This window comes from Poecilia mexicana, unplaced genomic scaffold (genome assembly GCF_051168715.1).
Source record: "Poecilia mexicana isolate PSO_F unplaced genomic scaffold, ASM5116871v1 scaffold_8, whole genome shotgun sequence".
NCBI lineage: Eukaryota > Metazoa > Chordata > Actinopteri > Cyprinodontiformes > Poeciliidae > Poecilia > Poecilia mexicana.
This window is the reverse complement of record NW_028263377.1, coordinates 143,951-164,864: the sequence shown is the minus strand read 5'-3', so window position 1 is coordinate 164,864 and position 20,914 is coordinate 143,951. Positions and strand designations below refer to the sequence as shown.

The window sequence follows — 20,914 nt, the reverse complement described above, 5'->3', positions numbered from 1 at the left end:
AATATTTGTGTTTGAGCTCAGTTTGTTCGCAGATCTCCACAGCAAATATAGCCAATAATCAGTGACTGATTGCCAATTGATGTGGACACCCTCTCACAGCCTCATTAAATCTATTTTTAAACACTGTTAGTGATGCTTATGTTCTTAGTAGTAAGGGGGCCCTAAATCGGATTCTGCTTAAGGCCCCATATTGCTTTGAGCCAACCCTGCATGAAGAGCTAGCCCCTGCGATGCGCATCTCTCTGCTGGATGTGAGAGACCAATAGGGAGATTTTATTTATGATAAATGGCACAGTATTTTTGCTGATGTTTATGTGATATATTGTGAGCTCCAAATGCAATCGCCTGAATCTTCCTTGAGCATTTGAGGTTGTGTAGTAACTTCTACTCACAGCAGCTCACTTCCAGCCCAGATTCCGTCAGCAGCGGGGCGAACTCGACTGGTTGTAATGTTGAGGTGAAGCAGAGAGTTGCTGGTGAGCAGGTACTGGGACTTTGAAGTGCGCCATCGTGACAGTTGCTGTAGTGTTTCTTTCTATCAGGATGTCTGAGCACAGTGGTGGGATTTAGTTCAGCACTGGGGCAGCCTGATAAAATTGAAGTCAGAAGTTTTCTCTGCAGCCAAACTATTTCTGTGTTTGGAAATGAAGAGGGTATTTTCCCCCCACTGTCTTGAGGACAACTACAAAGCAATTTTTCTAACTTCAACATCAGACCTACTTTTTTATTCACAAACAAGTCTATGTTGAAAAAAAAAATATTTTTTTTGCCCATATTTTGATAGCTCTACACTCCTTACCATGGGCCCGGTGCTTTAACAACACTGCAGCAGAGGCACTGAGAATGAGTTCAGTCATTATTAAACTGAGGGCATTCAGACTTATTTATTTTGCTAAATTGTTATTGTAAATTAAATGCTATTGTTGAGAAACACAAGGAGGCATCCTGACGCACAAAAATGAATAGTTTACTTTAAGTAAATTTGAAACAATTCTGCTTTGAGCATATGTTTTAAAATATACACAAAAAATCTTTAAAAGCATATTGTTTCATTGGTACACTTGAGCACATACATATTTTGTTGACTTAAAGTATACTTTTATTTAATATATTTCTTAAAAGTGTATTGTGGTACAATTATATTTAAGTGTGTTTAAAGTCACGTCAAAATTGGTACAAGCATGCTGTTGGTACACTTTGTATATATTTATATGTATTACACTTACTTAGTATACTTAAAATGTACTTACACAAATGAAAGTATGTTTGAAATATACTTAAGTTTTTTTTTTCACTAAGTGATATATTGACTAATATATAGTGCAGGGCATTCTGAGGCCAATGCACTCAGAATGCCCTGCACTGTAGATAGCTTCCTGCTTTTGGAGCAGTCTCCAGTTCAGTTGCATTCTCACTGCATTCCAACGGTTTCAGAGTTCATTTCACCTGGACCGAGGCCGAGTTTTTTTAAGCGGATCAGATTTCACTTTTTTAGTCAGTTTTGGAATTCAAATTTGCATCACACTCCCCAAACAAATCATTCTAGACAAACAAATTACAGTCTGATTAAAATGTTCGGTAACACTTTATTTGAAGGGGGTTGAATAAGACTGACATGACACTGTCATAAACATGACATAACATGTCATGAACATCAATAAGCCTTCATGAATATTTATGACTGTTGTCATAAAGCGTCATTCGGTAAATTATGACACTTTTAATACAAAGTTGACATTATTCAAAATGTCTTTGTCATGACAACTTGACAATCAATAAATCATTACTGTTTAAACTTTACCTTTAATAACATAAAGTTACCTAATTTTTAAAGTGCAATCAGTAATACTTTTATAACAAATTTATATCAGTAATGATTTCCTGGTTAATGTCAAGTTGTCAAAACAAAGACATTTTGAATAATGTCAACTTTGTATTAAAAGTGTCATAATTTACCGAATGACGCTTTATGACAACAGTCATAAATATTCATGAAGGCTTATTGATGTTTATGACAGGTTTTTATGACAGTGTCATGTCAGTCTTATTCAACCCCCTTCAAATAAAGTGTTACCAAATGTTCTAAACAGAGCTGGTATTAATTCCCTTTGGTATTAATAAAGTATTTTTGAATTTGAGAAAAGGAGACATATAATATATAAAATCTAAAAAAAAAAAAAAGTACTGTACTTATTAGGCTTAGTTTCTCATTTCCCCTTGATTTATTATTTACCCCTTTTATTTTTTGTTTTCATCAGGGCCGTGCAGAGACCACTAAAGGGGCAGGTGCTCAAAAAAGGGCACGTCTAACCGCGTTCTAGGACAGAATATTAAAGTCACACAGTTTTCAGAGTTTAATAAACAATGATAAATTACAGCTTGTGAGATATACAACTAGATTTAGTACATCTTACATCTTAACATAACAACTGCCCTGTAATATTAAATATATTGTTCACTACCAAAAACTGCATGTTGATCCATGGTAAGAACCTTCTTTTTTTTTTTTTCTTACCTGCGGTGCTCGTTCTGACCCAGTTGGTCAACAGTCCACTACCTTTGGCTGATTCTGGCAGATCCTTTCTTTTTTGTTTCTGACGTCTTTCTTTACATGCCATCTTTGAACTGAAAAAAGCAAAACAATGATTTATCATCAGAAGACTATATTAAACCACACTACCAATTATTTACCCTTGTGTTTAAACCAATATGTGTTTTCAGTCCATAGCACAACATAACAATATTACTTAAAGTCTGGATTGAGTTTTTTTCCCCTTCATTAATGACACGCTTTTACTGGACAGGAGCAGCTTGATTGATTGTTGCATACATTATATTTATCATGGTAGTTCAGGGTGAGTTATTTGGTTTGCTTCAGTTTGTTCTCTCAAATGATTTGTTCATCATGAATGACCCAGCACTATTGTCCAGTTGCAAGCATAGGGTGCACTGAATTTAACTGGAATCAAAAGGTGATAAAGTTTACTTTCATTTGACTTATAAGTAAACACTGCTATCCAAGATGAGCATGATCATTACACTGATCATTACACTATCTAGTTTGGAAGAAAAAAAGGTTAGTCTTGACTTTGTGCAACTTTCAAGAACACAGTGACAGAAGATCACTGCTCAGCTGCTACTGAAGAAATCTGGGATGATGTTTTGTTAATTTTATTCTGCATTATAGATCTCTTTCCAAGCTGTGTTTTGTCTTTTTTGTTGCCAGTATAATTAATAAAGCCTTTTTGTGTGTGTTTCTATGACATGACAGCCACTGGTCGACTTGACTTTTATTATATTGTCCTCAACTTTAAAAGGCTGAGGACAGGGTTGGTATGGGGTAAAGCACAACCCACATATGGAGGCCTTAGCTCTCATTGTGGACGTCACAGGGTTGGGCCCCAGCACATCTTCCCTCTCTTTCATTACCCATTTAATTAATTTGAGAGTGGTTACACTCTCAAATTAAGGCCACTAGAACCAAAAAAAAACTTAAAAGAAAAAAAAATATATTAAATGGTGCAACCCCTTCTATGAGAACATTGTTGCACAGTGATGTAACTGTTATAACAAGAAAAACTGGTTCAATTCTTACCTCAAGGCTTGCATGAATGTTGTAAAACTTGATCAATCTTGACTGTAGTCTTTCTTCATTTGGTCTGTTTTCAGGTCAGTGTGTCTCTGAAGAGGCTTAGAGTATTTTTGTCACATGAGGAGCTGCAAGAAGACAGTGTGGAGCACAAAACAATGGCTGGCTGTAAGTCTCCCCAAATGTATTGTCTAATAGCAGTGATGGAAGAAAATACAAACCTTTAAGATTTTACAGATCTATACTATTAGGATTACATACCAAGCTGACAGTTAATAATTAATTAACTGTCAATAATTATTGACAATTAATTAATTGTCAATAATTTTGGACCTCAGTTGTGGATTGCAGTTAATTCAATATGTTAAACTTCTAAATGAAAATGAAAGATATGCTTTCGATCTTAGTCTTGTAAAAGGATTAACTGAAAATTCTGTAAATAAAGTCTTAAGAAACAGTTTGACATTTTACTAAAGAGCTGTATTATATAGTACGGAGTCCCATGGGGGACATGGGAGATTTTTTTCCTTCGCGTTATCTCACAAAAGGTTTGCATTCTCTCGCAATAATGCACTTAACAGTTGATTCAGCATACTTGAATATTGAAAGTCTTTCTTACAGTGGCCACCATATTTCTGCTATAACATAAGGTTTTCGTAAGGTTTTTCCATGTATGTTAATATCTCGTTTGTGAGATATCTGAAGTTTTCACTGTATACAAAATTGACCAGGGTGTATTTGCTTATTGCGAGAGAATGCAAAATGTATTGCAAGGGAATGTGATACTTTTGTGAGATAATGCAATATATATATATATATATTTCCCATGTCCCTAAGTGGGTTCTGTTATATAGCTCACTCCAAAAGTTCAAGTTGTAGAAGAAAATTTGAAAAAAAAAGCAATATGTCTCCAACCCAATCTTGAAGGAAAGGGCTCTTATTTATTATTAAGTTACTTCATTTATGTAGATATTCTTTTCCAGCCCCACACAGCATCTCTATAGTAGATGGAATCTTCAGGTGGTCCAGAGCTGAATCACCAACACTCAAGAGGTAGGTCCCATTTACCCTGAGTATGTGGAAATCTACAAGCTTTATTATCTAATTAATGTACAAATGAGCCTGAGAATTTCCTGATTAAAAGTGAACTGAGAAGATGGATCTGTGGTTGTGCATATGTGTTTGTGTTCAGGTTGAATGTGTGCATCCCAGAAGGCTCGTTGGTAGCAGTGGTGGGACACGTTGGCTCAGGAAAGTCCTCTCTGCTCTCTGCCCTCCTGGGGGAGATGGACAAAGTTGAAGGATCTGTGGTTGTGAAGGTGGCTGCTCTTACTCTTTCACACTGTCACAAAGCAAAGACATGTATACACTAGATAGTGGACATTGAACCAAACCCTGGTGCTGTACTGCTGGTTCACTCTGGCAAATCTGGTCCCACTGTTGTGTTTCTAAAATAGGTGATGTGTACTAAATAATCTTGAGTTCATCGTGGTCCTCGTAATGAGCATTAAGATTTCTTTTTTATCTCAGAGTAGCCCACTTTCTATTAGTCCTGTCTCAATTTGATACAGCAGGAGCTCCCGCACTTCCTGTATCTGTCTCCCGCACCCCCATTTTAAACATGTTTTCCGAGCCACCTTTAAACACAACACGACTGCACATCGTTCCTGTGGGACGGCAACGGAGACATGCTGCTGCTGTGTCAATCTGCATGCCAGTGTGTGTTAGAATCATGGCAGAAAATGAGCAAATGACAAAGATCTTTGCACAGTTTTTTTTGTTGTTGTTTTTTCTCAAATATACCGAGTAAGCTGTTGGATGCCGATAATTTTGGCCAATTGATGACTATGTATCAAAAATAAGCTTACTTATTTTTGGGGGGAAAGGGTATAGAAGTAGTTTTACTGCACTGTCCTTTTTACTTTTACTTGAATAGTATCCTGAACTACTGCTACTGTCATTTTAGATAGGAAAAAAAGAGTGTAAATTTCCACCAAAACCCTCAGAAATTAAAGTTTTCTTCTTTTTTCTAGCAAATACTAGAGTATTTTTTTATTACATTTTCTAGAAAAAACATAGTTTTTTTTAGTTTCAGGAAAAAAAACCTGACATTTATTCTGCAAAATTTCTGAGTATTTTATAGTCAATTTTAAAGTTTTAGAACTCAGAAATGTTCTTTTCTTTCTAGAAAGTTTCAGCTTTTTGGTGGGTGGAAAAGTACCCATCACAATGGCATATATATATATATATATATATATATATATATATATATATATATATATATACTGCTCAAAAAAATAAAGGGAACATTTCACTTTAATTTCGTGTGTGGCTCCAAATCCAGGCCTCCATTGGTTAATAAATTTGATTTCCATTGATGATTTTTGTGTGATTTTGAGTGTTCCCTTTATGTTTTTTGAGCAGTGTATATATACACACACAATTGCGTTAACTAAATTAATTTTCCTCACAAAGAACAGAACATTCAGTCCATTAGTTTTATGTTACTTTAGCTTGATGTTTATTTTGCAATTATTTTGCGATTTACGATTATTAATAAGTGACTACTGTTGTAGATTAACTACCAATGTGGTAGTTAACTAATTGAAATACCTGCTCTACTAATGATCTGTCAGAAAGTTGGTGTATGGGTTGGCTTATTTTGTTTTAATTTAACTGAAACACAAAACTCTTGCAGAATATCTACATGTTGACATTGTCGAAGTGAAGTTATCATAACTGACCTACCCTAACCCTCACAATTTATTTTTATTAAAACTTTCTCCTGACCGTGTTATCTAGTTGTCGTATTGTTGACAATAACTAGCAAAACACTGCATCCCTTTTTCTTTTATATAGCAGGCATACATTTAAGATTTAGTGCGTTATGTTGACAACTTGTTAAATCTGATAGTAGTCATTGTCGGCAAGCTCCAGAAGGGGGTGACAGAGTGAGGGGGATCTTATGCAAGTCACGTCACGCCTATAGTCTTGTGGGTAGTCTATAGCATTATGTATAGTTTATCGTATTGTGCAAAAATATTCACACCTCTTAAGCTTTCTGATATTTTGTCACAACCACAAAATTATGCTAAGGTAACAAAGCACACAAAAAGAGTATGAAAGAGCATGTCTGTCCCATCATAATGGTATATCTGATAATCAGGCTATACCTCAGTACAGCCGATATTCTTACAGTTCTGAACACTATTGACAGAAGTAATGAAGTGTGTTGCTCCCATGGATATAACAGGGGTTTTTGACCAGGTATGGCACCAGAATTGATATGTGAACATTTACCGATGAACTATCCTTAAGGAACATCCACCTAGGCTCTTGTTTTTGCTCCATCATTATCACACGCCTCATGAAAATAAGGCATGTTTTGGGACTAAGAAGAACTATTTGTTGCATTCTGATGATTTCACCATCAGAATGCAACAGAATCTCTACGCAGATCTGAGGTGGCACCAAGCTTAAACAACAGGGATCTGTTCCATAAGACTCCATCTCCTCATTGGGCCCAGAAAAATCTTTTTCATTAAGAGTTTAGAGAGTCTAGCTATGTGTTTCAACAGTAAACTCATATGGGCCAACCGTTTGCATAAGTGTAGGGCAGAAGGTAGACTGACTAGTAAATTTCACCCATAGAGCAGAACATATAGTATCAGAAAGCTCAAGAGTTTCGTAGAATTCTCCTGCCTTGCCTGGATGAACGCTTCACATGCCGCTTTTCAGGATTTTTGATAAAAGCTGTTGGAAAAAGTAAATAGTAAAATAAAGTAGGTTTGTGATTGTAATGTGACTGTGTAAAAATGTGTAAAGCACTATATATGATGTCCTGGGTTTAAAGCGAAGGTTGTTGTCTGAAATAATAATGTGAAATTTAATCTGAAAATGAGATGATTTAATATGAATCTGTGTACATTTATGTTGCCTTCAGGGTTCTGTGGCCTACGTTCCACAGCAGGCCTGGATCCAGAACTCCACACTAAAAGAAAACATCATGTTTGGTCAGAAGAGGAGGGAGGACTGGTACAACCATGTGGTGGAAGTGTGTGCTCTCCAGCCAGACCTGGAGATTCTCCCTGCTGGGGATGAGACGGAGATTGGAGAGAAGGTATTGACTGAGGATCCGTCTGTCCATTAATCACTATAACATAACATAGTATATAGTATTTAGACACTAATGGCTGTATATATAGTTATATAGAATAAATTTACACAGTTACATATGCTGCACACAGACTACTTTTCATTATGTCAAAGTGTCATTTTTGTCATTGTTGTCCCATGAAAAAATATACTTAAATATCTGCAGGAATATCAGGGATGTACTCATTCAGCTGTTTTGACTATCTGAAATATTAGGCATTTGCTCAGTTAAAGATTTTTAACGTAGCTCATTCTGGAGCTGATTCCATAGATAAGCAGTAACATTTTTTCTATGTGATGCCAAAGCCAAAAGTAATTAATTCTGTGTAGCCTCTGAGATGTTTTCATTTCAGTTCCTTACCCATTCTGTGTTTAGGGAGTGAATCTGTCTGGTGGCCAGAAGCAACGGGTGAGCCTGGCCAGAGCAGTGTACTGTGACCGTGCTGTATACTTGCTGGATGACCCACTGTCTGCTGTTGATGCTCATGTTGGAAAGCACATCTTCGATTATGTCATTGGCCCACGGGGCATACTGAGGGACAAGGTGGGTGAACCAACCTGAATCTGAGCCCACTCCATTTTTGTTTACATTTCATGAAGAAGGAAGTGCTCATGTTTTCTTTATAGGTTCCCTGTAAAGGTTTCTTTTCCTTCATTTGTTGTTCGTGCAGTGCTACCACAGGCGCGTGACAGAACAGGGATTTCCAAGCGCTTGGTTTGTGGTTTGGCACATTGCAATGTGAAAGCAAACTGCACCAGCTGAAAAATGTAGCAAATGTTGCCATTTTTGTCCCTAATGGAGCCGATTCTAGGTGTGAAAACTCCCTAAATTTTATCTTTGAATGTATCGGTACTTTTTTCCAGCATTCACTGCATACCAGAACTTTTTCCAGTGTTGTGGTTTTACATCAGTCTGCACTTCTCCATCAGTATGTTCCCAGCCCATAACCGGTGTTCTAACTATCTGTGCTACCCATCAATCTGTCCTGCCTGGTGGTAAGGCACATGCACACATCGATGCTACGTCATATTGTTTACTCAGCAGATTTCTTATCTATATGTCCTACCCATGGAGGTTTCGTTTTGTCTGTTTTATTTCATCAAAGATAAAGGTAAGCTTTATTTAATTTATTTTATTCCTGGCTTTCCTTAAGATGCTGTATTACTTAATGTTTTAAGTTTAGATAAGAGACAGCATATTTGTAAATGGCTTCAGTTTGCCGTCTGCAGTGTTGTTACTATGCTGTATACTGTGAACACAAAAGACATTGCTTGGCATCAACCACATGAATCAGGATCTATTACATTGTTTCTGTGGGCTATTTTGTCGTTACACTTTAAAATATTTTAGTTTAATAAAAAAAATGAAATTAAATTAAATTAAACTGTGCTAAATAGAGCATGTTTAGTGATATTATGCTGAATTGTATCTGTGTATGTCTACAGCGTAATATCATTTTATATTAAGCATACCCTATCATTTCAGGTGCACAGTGACTTGCGCAGTTCGATGGACATGTTTTGGCTGCACTGCATTGGATAAAGACTGCCATACAACTTTTGCAGGGATCTGTATTTTTGTAAATGTCTGTGTTTAATTTAATTTCAATAAAAACATGTTCCCCTTTCTGATACTCTTTCAGTCTTACAAACACCTCTGTATTTAAAATATTTTTAATATTTAAATATTACTCTTTTAGATATTCTTATGCACTGTCTTAATGTACCAATATGAGCTACCCACACATTTACCAGGTAAGATATTCTGATGGAGTTTTAGTGATCAACATGTGCTACCTCTATATTTTATAACAATATCCAAATGAAGGAATCTGCTTTAGTAAATGTGCTACCCACATATTTACCAAGTAGGATATTTTGATGGAGTTATGGTAGATCAACATGTGCTACCATGTCTATTTTATGAAGGTAGGATTCAAATATGGGGTTTTAGTGCATCTAAATGTACCAGCGTTACATACTAAAACGGGCGCTGTCGTGTCCTCAACCTCCATCGCCTTGTTGGAGTCGACATTCAGAAAAACTCTTCTCCAAAATGACCACACAGACAAGAGGGCTTACAAAGACTCTTTACTGAAGCAAGTTTGAGTAGGGTAAAACTGAGAAATGAACACACAAACTTTCAGAAATAGTACACAGTAGCAAACAATACAGCACTTAAATGTACAATAAATTTGCTCCAGAGAAAATATTTAGGTCAAGGCTGTAAAAGTTTTTGGTAACACTTTATTTGAAGGGCTTTGAATAAGACTGACATGACACTGTCATAAACATGACATAACACCTGTCATGAACATCAATAAGTCTTCATTAATAGTTATGACTGTTGTCATAAAGTGTCATTCGGTAAATTATGACACTTTTAATACAAAGTTGACATTATTCAAAATGTTTTTGTTATGACATCTTGTCATTAACCAAGAAATCATGATCTGACATAAATTTGTCACAATAGTAGTCATAATGATTTAATTATTACACTAGCAAAAGCTTTAACAAAACAATGATTAATATTTAATAAAGCAAAGCTAGCAGGACAAGCAATAAAGATTTCATTAAGCTTTATTACACTGTAAAATGATTTAATAACAGACTCATTAACGATTTCTTTTACATCAACTGAAGTGGAACAAATAGCACCAGTTATAAATATGTCATTAAGTGTTATTACAGTGTCATTAAGTAAAACAAGTAATAACAGTTATGAAAATAGTGCCATTAATATTAGCTTTTACCTCAATGTGAGATGCACTGAATTTATTAGTTTATTTATTTTACTGTTCATGTTTATTATATACTGCTCAAAAAAATAAAGGGAACACTCAAATAACACATCCTAGATCTGAATGAATGAAATATTCTCATTGAATACTTTCTTCTGTACAAAGTTGAATGTGCACAACAGCAGGTGAAATTGATTGTCAATCAGTTTTGCTTCCTAAGTGGACAGTTTGATTTCACAGAAGTTTGATTTACTTGGAGTTATATTGTGTTGTTTAAGTGTTCCCTTTATTTTTTTGAGCAGTGTAGTTCACAGGTACCCCACCCAAATTGTTTTATTATAATAAGTTAATTCCTTCAGAACTTTATTTTGTGTCTGTCTTGTGCCTTGATCGTCTGTACTAATATTTCCTATATGTCATTGAATGTGTCTGTTTTATGTGTGTTCCTCGAACGTGCCGTTTGCGAGCCAGTGTTCTGTTTTTCGTTTGCTGAGGAGCGTGAGGCACCAGGTGTGACAGACTGAGTTTTCTTGTGTTAAGGTAAATAAACCCCATTTTGATTCACAAAGACAACTCCGGGCGTCATCTTTGCCTGATCCCAGCAACATCAAGTAAATTGAAACAAGTAGCAACAGTTATGAAGATGTCATTAAGTGTTATTACAGTGTCAAATGCTATGCTAACAAAGTCACTGATATTAAGTCTTACCTCAAATGAAGTGAAACACACTGGACTACTTATAACTACCATCATAACTGTAGAACAAACCCTTTGTACATTGGAATAAAACAAAAGATAACTTGTTCTAAGATAACAGAGGGTTTAACGTCTGGTCAGTATGTTGTTACTCTGAAATGCTGATTGAAAAACTAAAACAGAATTACTTATACTTTAACTTAAGAAAATAGGTTCTTTCAACAGTAACATTTTTTGCTTTGATTATGTCAGCCATCTCCTTCGTAATAGTCTTCCTGTAATGCTCTGAAAACAGGAGATCTTCTTCTTGTCTTCATTTCCTGGAAGCAGCTCTTTGAAGGTGTCCAGAAATGCTCAGAAATTACAGCTCTTCTTGCAATAGTTAATCATGGCGAAAGCCTTTTCATGAATTCAAACTTGGTGAATCTCTTCTGGACAGTCGGTGATGACTCAATTCATTGTGGTCACTTAAAAAAAGAACAAAAACAAAAAACAAGGTCATCATATTCCAGCATTTATTTAAATACCATTTCAAAATGTCCCTTGCTGCACACTGTCAGAATGGTAGACTGGCAGACAAATGCCTAGTTAACATGACTGGTTGTTATAAAGTGCAATATAATTATTTCTTAATACAAGTGGAATAATAACTGGAGCTGAACAAAATTATTCTGATCAAATATTTGTCTGGCAGAAGTTCAGACTGTACATTTCTGCAGGAATTTTCTAGTTTCTACTACACTTTTGGATAATTTCTCTTTTATCCTTGGCTGTAGTCTGTGAACCAGGACATCTCAGAAGTCATTGGAGTTCTCCCAGTGTGACCAGCAGCCCTGCCTGTGACCAGTGTTCCCAGTATAATAAATAAATGTTTTATTCTTTCACTTTTTGTGTATTTTTAAATATCTCAATCTGAAGTATTAGTGTATTAATGTAGCTTATATAATGAAATAAAAAATAATTTACTCTGTTGGAATTATTTTCACTCTTTGCTCCCAATAGCAGAGTTGACATTCTGTAAATTCTCTGGAAAAAGTAAGAAAAATGTGTAGTTTAATGTTTGACAATGACTGATTTATAAATCAAAAGTCATTTCTCAATAACGTTTAAAAAATAAATACAGGAAAATTATTTGTGTCTTGTCTTGAAATGTTAAATGTACATTAAATTATGGAATTATGTAAATATATTCTTTAATAAAACACTAAATATGTGTCTGTTCATCAATGTCATAAAAATTATCAATCGTTTCTATCAAATAAAAAAATTGTGCTCTTTAAAGTTAGAAACATTAGTCTTTAAACTTTAGTCATTTCTTTGATTGCCAAATATATTAATGTGTGTGAGAAAATGTGTCAATGGCAGGTATTAATTTAAAATACTTTGTAGAACAGCACTTTATCAAGTTCAGTCCATTCACTTCTATTACCTTACTGGCACATATTCCACATTCAGTAAATATGCACACACACATTATATACATATATATATATATATATATATATATATATATATATATATATATATATATATATATATATATATATATATATATAAAAATTCCCCTCTCACCCTCCGTGGGTGGTCTCTCTCATCCTCTGAGCTCGGGTCCTCTACCAGAGGCCTGGGAGCTTGAGGTTCTCCTCCAGTATCTTGGCTGTGCCTAGAACTCCACATTTCTGGACTGAGATGTCTGATGTTGTTCCTGGGATCTGTTTGAGCCACTGCTCCAGTTTGGGGATGACTGCCCCGAGGGCCCCGATGACCACAGGCAGCACTGTGGTCTTCACCTTCCAGGCCTTCTCCAGTTCCTCTCTGAGGCCCTGGTATTTCTCCAGTTTCTCATGCTCCTTTTTCCTGATGTTGTGGTCACTTGGTATTGCTACGATCCACCACAACAGCTTCCCTCTGTTCTTTATCCACCACCACAATGAGTTGGTTCTCCATTACCATCTTGTCTGTCTGGATCTGGAAGTCCCACAGGATCTTAGCTCGGTCATTCTCCACCACCTTTGGGGGTGTTCCCAACTTCGATCTCGGGGCTTCCAGTCCATATTCTGCAGAGATGTTCCTGTACACTATGCCCGCCACTTGGTTATGTCGTTCCATGTACGCTTTCCCTGCCAGCATCTTGCACCCTGCTGTTATGTGCTGGACTGTCTCAGAGGCCTCCTTGCACAACCTACACCTTGGTAGATCTGAGCCTCTATTTCTCTGGTGTTTAGGGCCTGTTCCTGTGCAGCCAGGATGAGGGCCTCTGTGCTGTCCTTGAGTCCAGCTTTCTCCAGCCATTGGTAGGATTTCCTGATATCAGCCACTTCAGTTATTTGTCGGTGGTACATCCCATGTAGGGGCTTGTCCTCCCATGATGGTTCCTCCAGTACCTCGTCCTCTGTTCCCCATTGTCTGAGACATTCGCTGAGCACATCGTCCGTTGAGGCTTTGTCCTTGATGTATTTATGGATCTTGGATGTTTCATCCTGGACAGTGGCTCTCACACTCACTAGTCCTCTGCCTCCTTCCTTACGGCTTGTGTACAGTCTCAGGGTGCTGGATTTGCTCCATGCATGGTTAGTAGCTTCCGAGTCTTAACATCTGTGGCCTTCATCTCTTCCATTGGCCTGCTAATTATTCCGGCAGGGTATCTGATTACTGGTAAGGCATAGCTGTTTATTGCACGGATCTTGTTCTTGCCATTGAGCTGGCTTCTCAGGACTTGCCTTATTCATTGGAGGTATTTGGCTGTAGCTCCTTTCCTTGTGACCTCATCGAGGTTGCCATTTGCTTGTGGTATTTCCAGGTACCTTCCCTCTCTTTGTAACCATCCGACCACACTTCTCTAGTCCGAATGACATTTGGCTGAGGGGGTTCAGGCCTATGCAGAACAGCAGTGGGGACAGAGCATCTCGTTGGTATATGCCACATTTGATGGACACTTGTGTAAGTGGTTTGCAGTTGGTTTCAAGGGTGGTTTTCCACAGCCCCATTGAGTTTGCAATGAAGGCTCTAAGAGTCCTATTGATGTTGTACATCTCTAAGCATTCAATGATCCAAGTGTGTGGCATTGAGTCATATAGGCTTTCTTGTAATCAATCCAAGCGGTGCACAGGTTGGTGTGTCGGCTTTTGCAGTCTCGGGTGAGAGACAGGTTATCGGCCGATAGTTAGGGTAAGGATAGGATCAGGATTGTGCGCCCTTCAGTTAACCATTCAGGTTGAGTCCCATTTTGTAGCAGCTGGTTCAGTTGAGCTGCCAGTCGCTCATGGGGCTGTCCACCATGGTGCTGTTGTGGGACGCCTCCCTTTCCCATATGCCTTTCCAGTATTGTTCAGTCTCCAGCCTTGGTGGGTCTGCTCTGTTGTTAGTACCCTGCCAGTTTCGAGTGCTTCAGGTATGGGCATCTGGCTGTACTTCTTGGGTATTGATCTTTTCATTGCACGTTTCATTGCGTTGGGGTTGTCTGGTGTTCATTCAGGCCATGATTCTCTCTCTCAGGTCAGTTGCTGCCTCGTTCAGCTCAGATGGTTCGTTCATTACTGGGGCTACATACCCAGTCTCTGGGTGGGTAGTTGTAGTTAATTCCCTTCTGACCTGGCGTCCTGGCTCCTCCCCTTTGTGTTGTACCTCGTCAATCTCAAGTTGTGATAGCAGTTGCCGTTTGCGGATGTTGGAACACTGAGCAGTTGATTGGCAGTTAGTGTCGACTGGGGATGTCGAAGTAACCATTCCTCCCACAGTCTTTGCATGTAGCCCCTCTGACTAGGGTTACTTGAGTAGTAGCATTCCAACAGATCCATGTTTTCGTCTCTCGCCCATTTCCGTCTTGTTCCAGTAGCCCATTTTTCATCAAGGTGCTCTGGTTCCCCAGCACCTGATGCAGACCTTGTTTGGCCGGGCGACGTCTGAGCCGGCATGTCGTGCTTATCAATGTCTCTCATGGTATGAGGTAGGCTATATAGCTCCAAGGGTCTTTCCTTAGGACCCACATATAAACGTGAATATATTTGGAAATTAAACAATCACCAAAGACAACATTTATGACTTTTCATTATATTTTAATTGTAATTTCTGAATAAAGAAAATAAATGTGAACCTAATACAATTGATTTTGATAAATCGTTTTTATATATACAGTAATCAACATTTATGAACATATGTACACACACACGTCAATATATTAAATAATAAAATATAAAATATATATATATATAATTTATTTATTAGTTAAATAAAAAATATTTTATTATTCGAATAAATATATGAATGTATATATATATATATATATATATATATATATATCCTAACCCACACTGCTCAAAAAAAATAAAGGGAACATTTCACTTTAATTTTGTGTGTGGCTCCAAATCCAGGCCTCCATTGGTTAATAAATTAATTTCCATTGATGATTTTTGTGTGATTTTGTTGTCAGCACATTCAACTTTGTACAGAACAAAGTATTCAATGAGAATATTTCATTCATTCAGATCTAGGATGTGTTATTTGAGTGTTCCCTTTATTTTTTGAGCAGTGTGTGTGTGTGTGTGTGTATATATATATATATATATATATATTATTATTTATTTATTTGAATAATAAAATATTTTTTATTTAACTAATAAATAAATTATATATATTTTATATATACATATATTCTATTATTTAATATATTGACGTGTGTGTGTACATATGTTCATAAATGTTGATTACTGTATATATAAAAACAATTTATCAAAATCAATTGTATTAGGTTCACATTTATTTTCTTTATTCAGAAATTACAATTAAAATATAATGAAAAGTCATAAATGTTGTCTTTGGTGATTGTTTAATTTCCAAATATATTCACGTTTATATGTGAGTGGGTCGATGATGAACATTAGCTAAAAATACTTTGTGGAATGGCATTTTCTGAAGTTCGGTCCATTCATTTGCATTAGCTTACTGGCAGAGATGCCACATTCAATATGGCGGACGCTGTTACGTATCGCTGCAACAGGCCGACCCGCTCCATGAGGCATCTACGGTTATAACTTGTGTTAGTTTTTCGCCACAATATGGAAGATTTCTTCTTCACCAACACACTGCACGCCTGTTTGTGCACTGCTGCCTCTCACTGGTGGAGATGGTGTATTGCACTACTTAACACTTGTGTTTAGGAATGTGGTCCAACCGACCCCACACACGTAAAACTTGTATCATTTGCCTCAGTCCTCGCACGCACAAGAGTAAAAACAGCCTTAAATAATGTTTCAAATGCTAAGTTCATAAGTGCTTTGTAGACATCTTGCTGTAAAACTTTAGAATCGATTAAATTAAGAAAATTAAGACTAAACAACATGGCAGAGCTTTATAATATTACTACATAAAACTAATTTTTAAAATTACTTTTATAACCAATTTAAGTCAGATCATGATTTCTTGGTTAATGTCAAGTTGTCATAGCAAAGACATTTTGAATAATGTCAACTTTGTATTAAAAACGTCATGATTTACCAAATGACGCTTTATGACAACAGTCATAAATATTCATGAAGACTTATTGATGTTCATGACAGGTGTTATGTCATGTTTATGACAGTGTCATGTCAGTCTTATTCACACCCCTTCAAATAAAGTGTTACTAAGTTTTTATTTTAAAAAAATGCTTTCTTACAAATGGCTAAATTACTCTTAATCAACAAAATATCCATTGCAAAATTGCATACCAACAGTGCTTTCAAAGACCAACTGAATTGAAGTTTCAGTGTTACTGAGAGAAAACCATGCTTAGTTTTCTGCTTTTAATGACATCATCAAAAATGGCAGAGTCTTAAATGCAGTACCTAAATTCCGCCACTAGGTAACAACAACTGAACACTTCCATAGTATAAATGTCAACAAACTGACATACAACAGCACAGGCACACTATTCTCAAGAAGGGTTTTAGTGCATTTACACAAGGTATTTTTGAAAGGGGTGGTTCAGGTGCTTTAAAAAAAGTTTTCATCATTCACTTTTTTTTTCAAATGCTACGTAAGCGCCACTTAAATTGTCACTTAAATATAATAATTGTAAGTCTTTAACATTGACACTAACTGCTAAGGTCTTTGGTATGCAAACATGACTGTAGCAGTTTTTGAAAAGTAGCACCGACAGATAGAAATAGCTCTCTAGATGTGCTGCAGTAGGAAAATCTGATGAGGTAGCACAGGTAGTCAGAACACTGGCGCACGCTGCTCACATACAGGGGGTATATGACAACATGGGGAGACAGAGCCAACGCGCAGATGGCCCTTGATGAGTAATTATTGAGACATTTTATAAGCAAGAAAAACTGGTATGGAGCAGACCAAAGAGCTAAGTATGAATCAAGGTATGAAAACAGAAAATCTGTCACGAACAGTTAAAATTCCAGAGCTTATATATGAACAACAAATCAGGTGAAATATCACAACTGAATGGCATGATTAAAGATTACTGGTAAGTGTGAATAAGGTAGAATTGGGAGGCAGACCAACAACATGGGAGAAACTACTGGGGAGATAACGATAAACCACTTGTACTTGGTTTATTGTACTTGGTTTCCTGTACCAAGGAAACCAAGTACAAGGTTTGTCCCAGTGTGTTTTAATCCTGATGGGTGAGGGAGTAGGAGGCAGATAGGGAGAAGAGATTGGCAGAAAAGGGAGCCAATGAATTCTAGCAGCACTGAATTAAATTGTTCTGGAACCACAGTCTCTGACATGTGGCAAACTTAAACACAGCAACATAATACCTTAAGGATAACACTGCATATAATCAGCAATACATTAAGCAAGCATGCAATAGAAGACGATTAACTCAGTCCACAAATTCTTCATTGGCTTGAAGTCGAAGTCTTGAAAAGGCTAATCCACAATTGATATTATCTTTCTTTAAAGCTCTATGCATGTTTCTTTTTAAATTGCTAGCCAGACATTTTTTTTAAAAAACTTGGAAGTGTTAATTTGAGAACTTCTAGAAAAGTGGTTTGATTATCCGGTTTCAAGTTCTTCAGAAGTACAAATCTGTTTTGACCTCTACTTCCAGAAGCCTGCTGAAGCCAGGCCTCTGCATTCCCATACCATCCATAATTTTTAATGGAAACTTTTTGATGACTGCAAAACCTTGTGATATTGGATTTTTAACTAAGTATTAGAGGATGTAAATGTACATGTCATTCTTTATAATTCGCTTTTAAAGCTGTTTGGACTTGTGAAAATCTTCAAAAAATTTTTAACTTTTGCAGCCAGTTCTTGGTTATAAAATGTATGTCTATTGTTTACTATATATTCACTCAACTCTGAAAGATAAGTGGTAATAAATAACTGACCAAAAGGCCCATAATTTAAATGCTATTCGTGCCCTCAGTGATTAAACTTCTGATTAGAAGTGTCCTTTCTTGTCTCCTTTAGTTTTAGCAAAATCATCTGTGTTAATAGGCATCAGAATAAATTGGCAACAATGTGTTTGTGTACAGACTCGTGTGCTGGTGACTCATGGTTTGAGCTTCCTACCACAAACTGATCTGATCCTGGTCATGGTAGACGGGGAGATCACAGAAGTAGGCTCCTACCAAGAGCTTATGGTCCAGGAGGGAGCCTTTGCCGAGTTCCTGCGAACGTATGCCACTGTCGACCAAACTGAAGATGGTGGTAAGCAACATTTCATCATTTCAACATGTTCCAGTTGCCAGTTCTAGGAATTTATTTTACTCTCCAGAGAAAGTTGCTAATTTTGCCATGTGGAGGCTTCAATAGTATTTCAATAGTATTTCTGTTATTAATCTTAATGCTTCCTATAGTGTCTGTAGAAGGGCCTAATTTAGATGTAGACCCTCCATTACGAAGTTTTCATTTTTACTTTCTGTCTTAGATTTTAAAACTGCACCAAAGAGTGGATCCAAAGCAGTAGAAAATGGTGATCTACCTGCTCTTATTGGGTGAGTGAATCTGGATAACATGACAAGCTCTAGATATGCAGTTCTGATCTGAGGTTTACATCCATTTCATTTTAGGCATTAAAGTCTTTTTATTTTGGCCTTTTAGTGAGGTTTAATGGTCAGTGAAATCTGGGGGATTGAGGTGTGAGGTTACTGAGGGCTTTGTAAGTGAGGAGTAGTTTGTATTGTGTCTGGTATTGAACGGGGTGACGTGGTCAATGGAGCACAGTTCATGTAGGATACTGTTTCAGGAATGGAGTTTATGAAACCGTGGAAATGAGCAATGAAATGAGTAGCATTGCATTGGTGGAAGAAAGACGTCTCTAAAAAAACCGGGCCTGAACCCTGACAACATGGACAGTTTCAGACTGCATACAGGAAGTTGCCTGCAGAAAATCCAGGGTGATAGAGAGGCTATTCACTGAAATGATTACACGTAGAAGGCCTGCCTACAAAGTCGTATATTCACCTCTTTGGTAACTACCAGGATACAGAGAAGTAACTGCATCATTGATGAGCCTCACAGCGTGTCATTTAAGCACTCAACTGCAGACTCGTTCCTCCAACTCTGGCCGTCAACCTGTTTAGTTTCCTTCGCAGCAGCAAAACGGTAATGTTTAATCCTCGTTTTAATGTCCGTCAGTATAATTTAACATTTGAGGCATCAGTAAATAAAAAAGTGTCAAAACTTTTGACAAAGTTCTGGCTTGATATATAAACACTCTTCTTACCAGAAGTGCTAGGGTGCATATGAACTGGATTATATCTTGGAATAGATGTAGCTTTTACACCTGGTTTACAATTTTTCAATAGGTTTGAGGTCAAAGCCACTTCAGACGCTTCATGTTAGCCTGCTCTGATCCAATCTAAAACCACTTTTGATGTGTGTTTGGGCTCATTATCTAGTTTGAACATCCAGCTGAGTTTCAACCAAAATGAATATGACATCTCTTCAATAATAAGTGAATGTAAACATCAGAGTTCACAAACTGCCTTAAATCTCCCCAATATTCTGCTTTTTTCTTTAGGACACATTGTTTTTACCAAACATTTGTCATGATATATAGAATTTTTTGACAATTATGAGCCTGTGTGCTCCTTTTTCTGGGTAGTGGGCCGGCTGTTAAGACTGAATCCCAAAAGCCCCATAAGACTGATGATGCCAGAGAACTGAACAAGAAGACCAAGAACCCTGAGATGGGGAAGCTGACCGAAGCTGACAAGGCCAGTACTGGACGGGTATGTAGAGTAAAAATCAGCAATATGTTTTATACATATTGTTAGATCCTTTATTGAAAATAATATGCTTGGAAACAGTAAAAAAGTCTTCTGGAAGTTACTAGACCATAAAAATGGAGTACGTACACCCTCAGATTGACAGCAGCATGTTCCATATAACACTGCTTTGTTTCCTAACAACAGCAACTGTAGCGTAGTTGTCTTACAATCAGAAGGTGTTAGCTTCAATTCCAGCTTGGCAAGGCACTTAACCCAAAGAGTAGTTAACAAGCTGGTACTTATACTTCACACAATAACTTTTGATAACAAATATATGTTATTTTTAACAGGGTGGCTCTTCTTCATATTAAGCCTATAGTCCCTCTGACTGTTTTAATAAATCATAAATAGAGCATGACATACAGATTTGTCTTTAGCAAATTACTCATTGAAAGCATTGAAAGTAGTCGCTAGAATTTAGATCCATAGCCTGAGTCTGACCCAAAATTTATGGTAGATCGGGCTTCTGTGGCCCATTTAATAACCTTACAATATACAGAGAAAGACAATGC

General features: G+C 36.9%; 1 protein-coding gene and 1 long non-coding RNA gene across 4 annotated transcripts in view; both read left to right on the top strand.

The window, feature by feature from the left end:
• The window catches only part of abcc1 (ATP binding cassette subfamily C member 1 (ABCC1 blood group)), a 102,815-nt gene that overhangs the window by 47,695 nt on the left and 34,206 nt on the right, over nt 1-20,914 (top strand). For all 3 annotated transcript variants that reach the window (XM_088007962.1, XM_088007961.1, XM_088007960.1), the window contains 8 exons: nt 3,670-3,757; nt 4,573-4,642; nt 4,782-4,908; nt 7,533-7,709; nt 8,121-8,288; nt 18,663-18,837; nt 19,058-19,124; nt 20,237-20,363. In XM_088007962.1, the coding sequence (XP_087864088.1) occupies nt 3,670-3,757; nt 4,573-4,642; nt 4,782-4,908; nt 7,533-7,709; nt 8,121-8,288; nt 18,663-18,837; nt 19,058-19,124; nt 20,237-20,363 (999 nt within the window). The remainder of the gene's footprint in view (nt 1-3,669; nt 3,758-4,572; nt 4,643-4,781; nt 4,909-7,532; nt 7,710-8,120; nt 8,289-18,662; nt 18,838-19,057; nt 19,125-20,236; nt 20,364-20,914) is intronic.
• Nucleotides 8,295-12,393, top strand: LOC148157808 (uncharacterized). The gene is made up of 2 exons (XR_015764037.1): nt 8,295-11,028; nt 11,961-12,393. It is a non-coding gene; the product is annotated as an uncharacterized LOC148157808 (long non-coding RNA).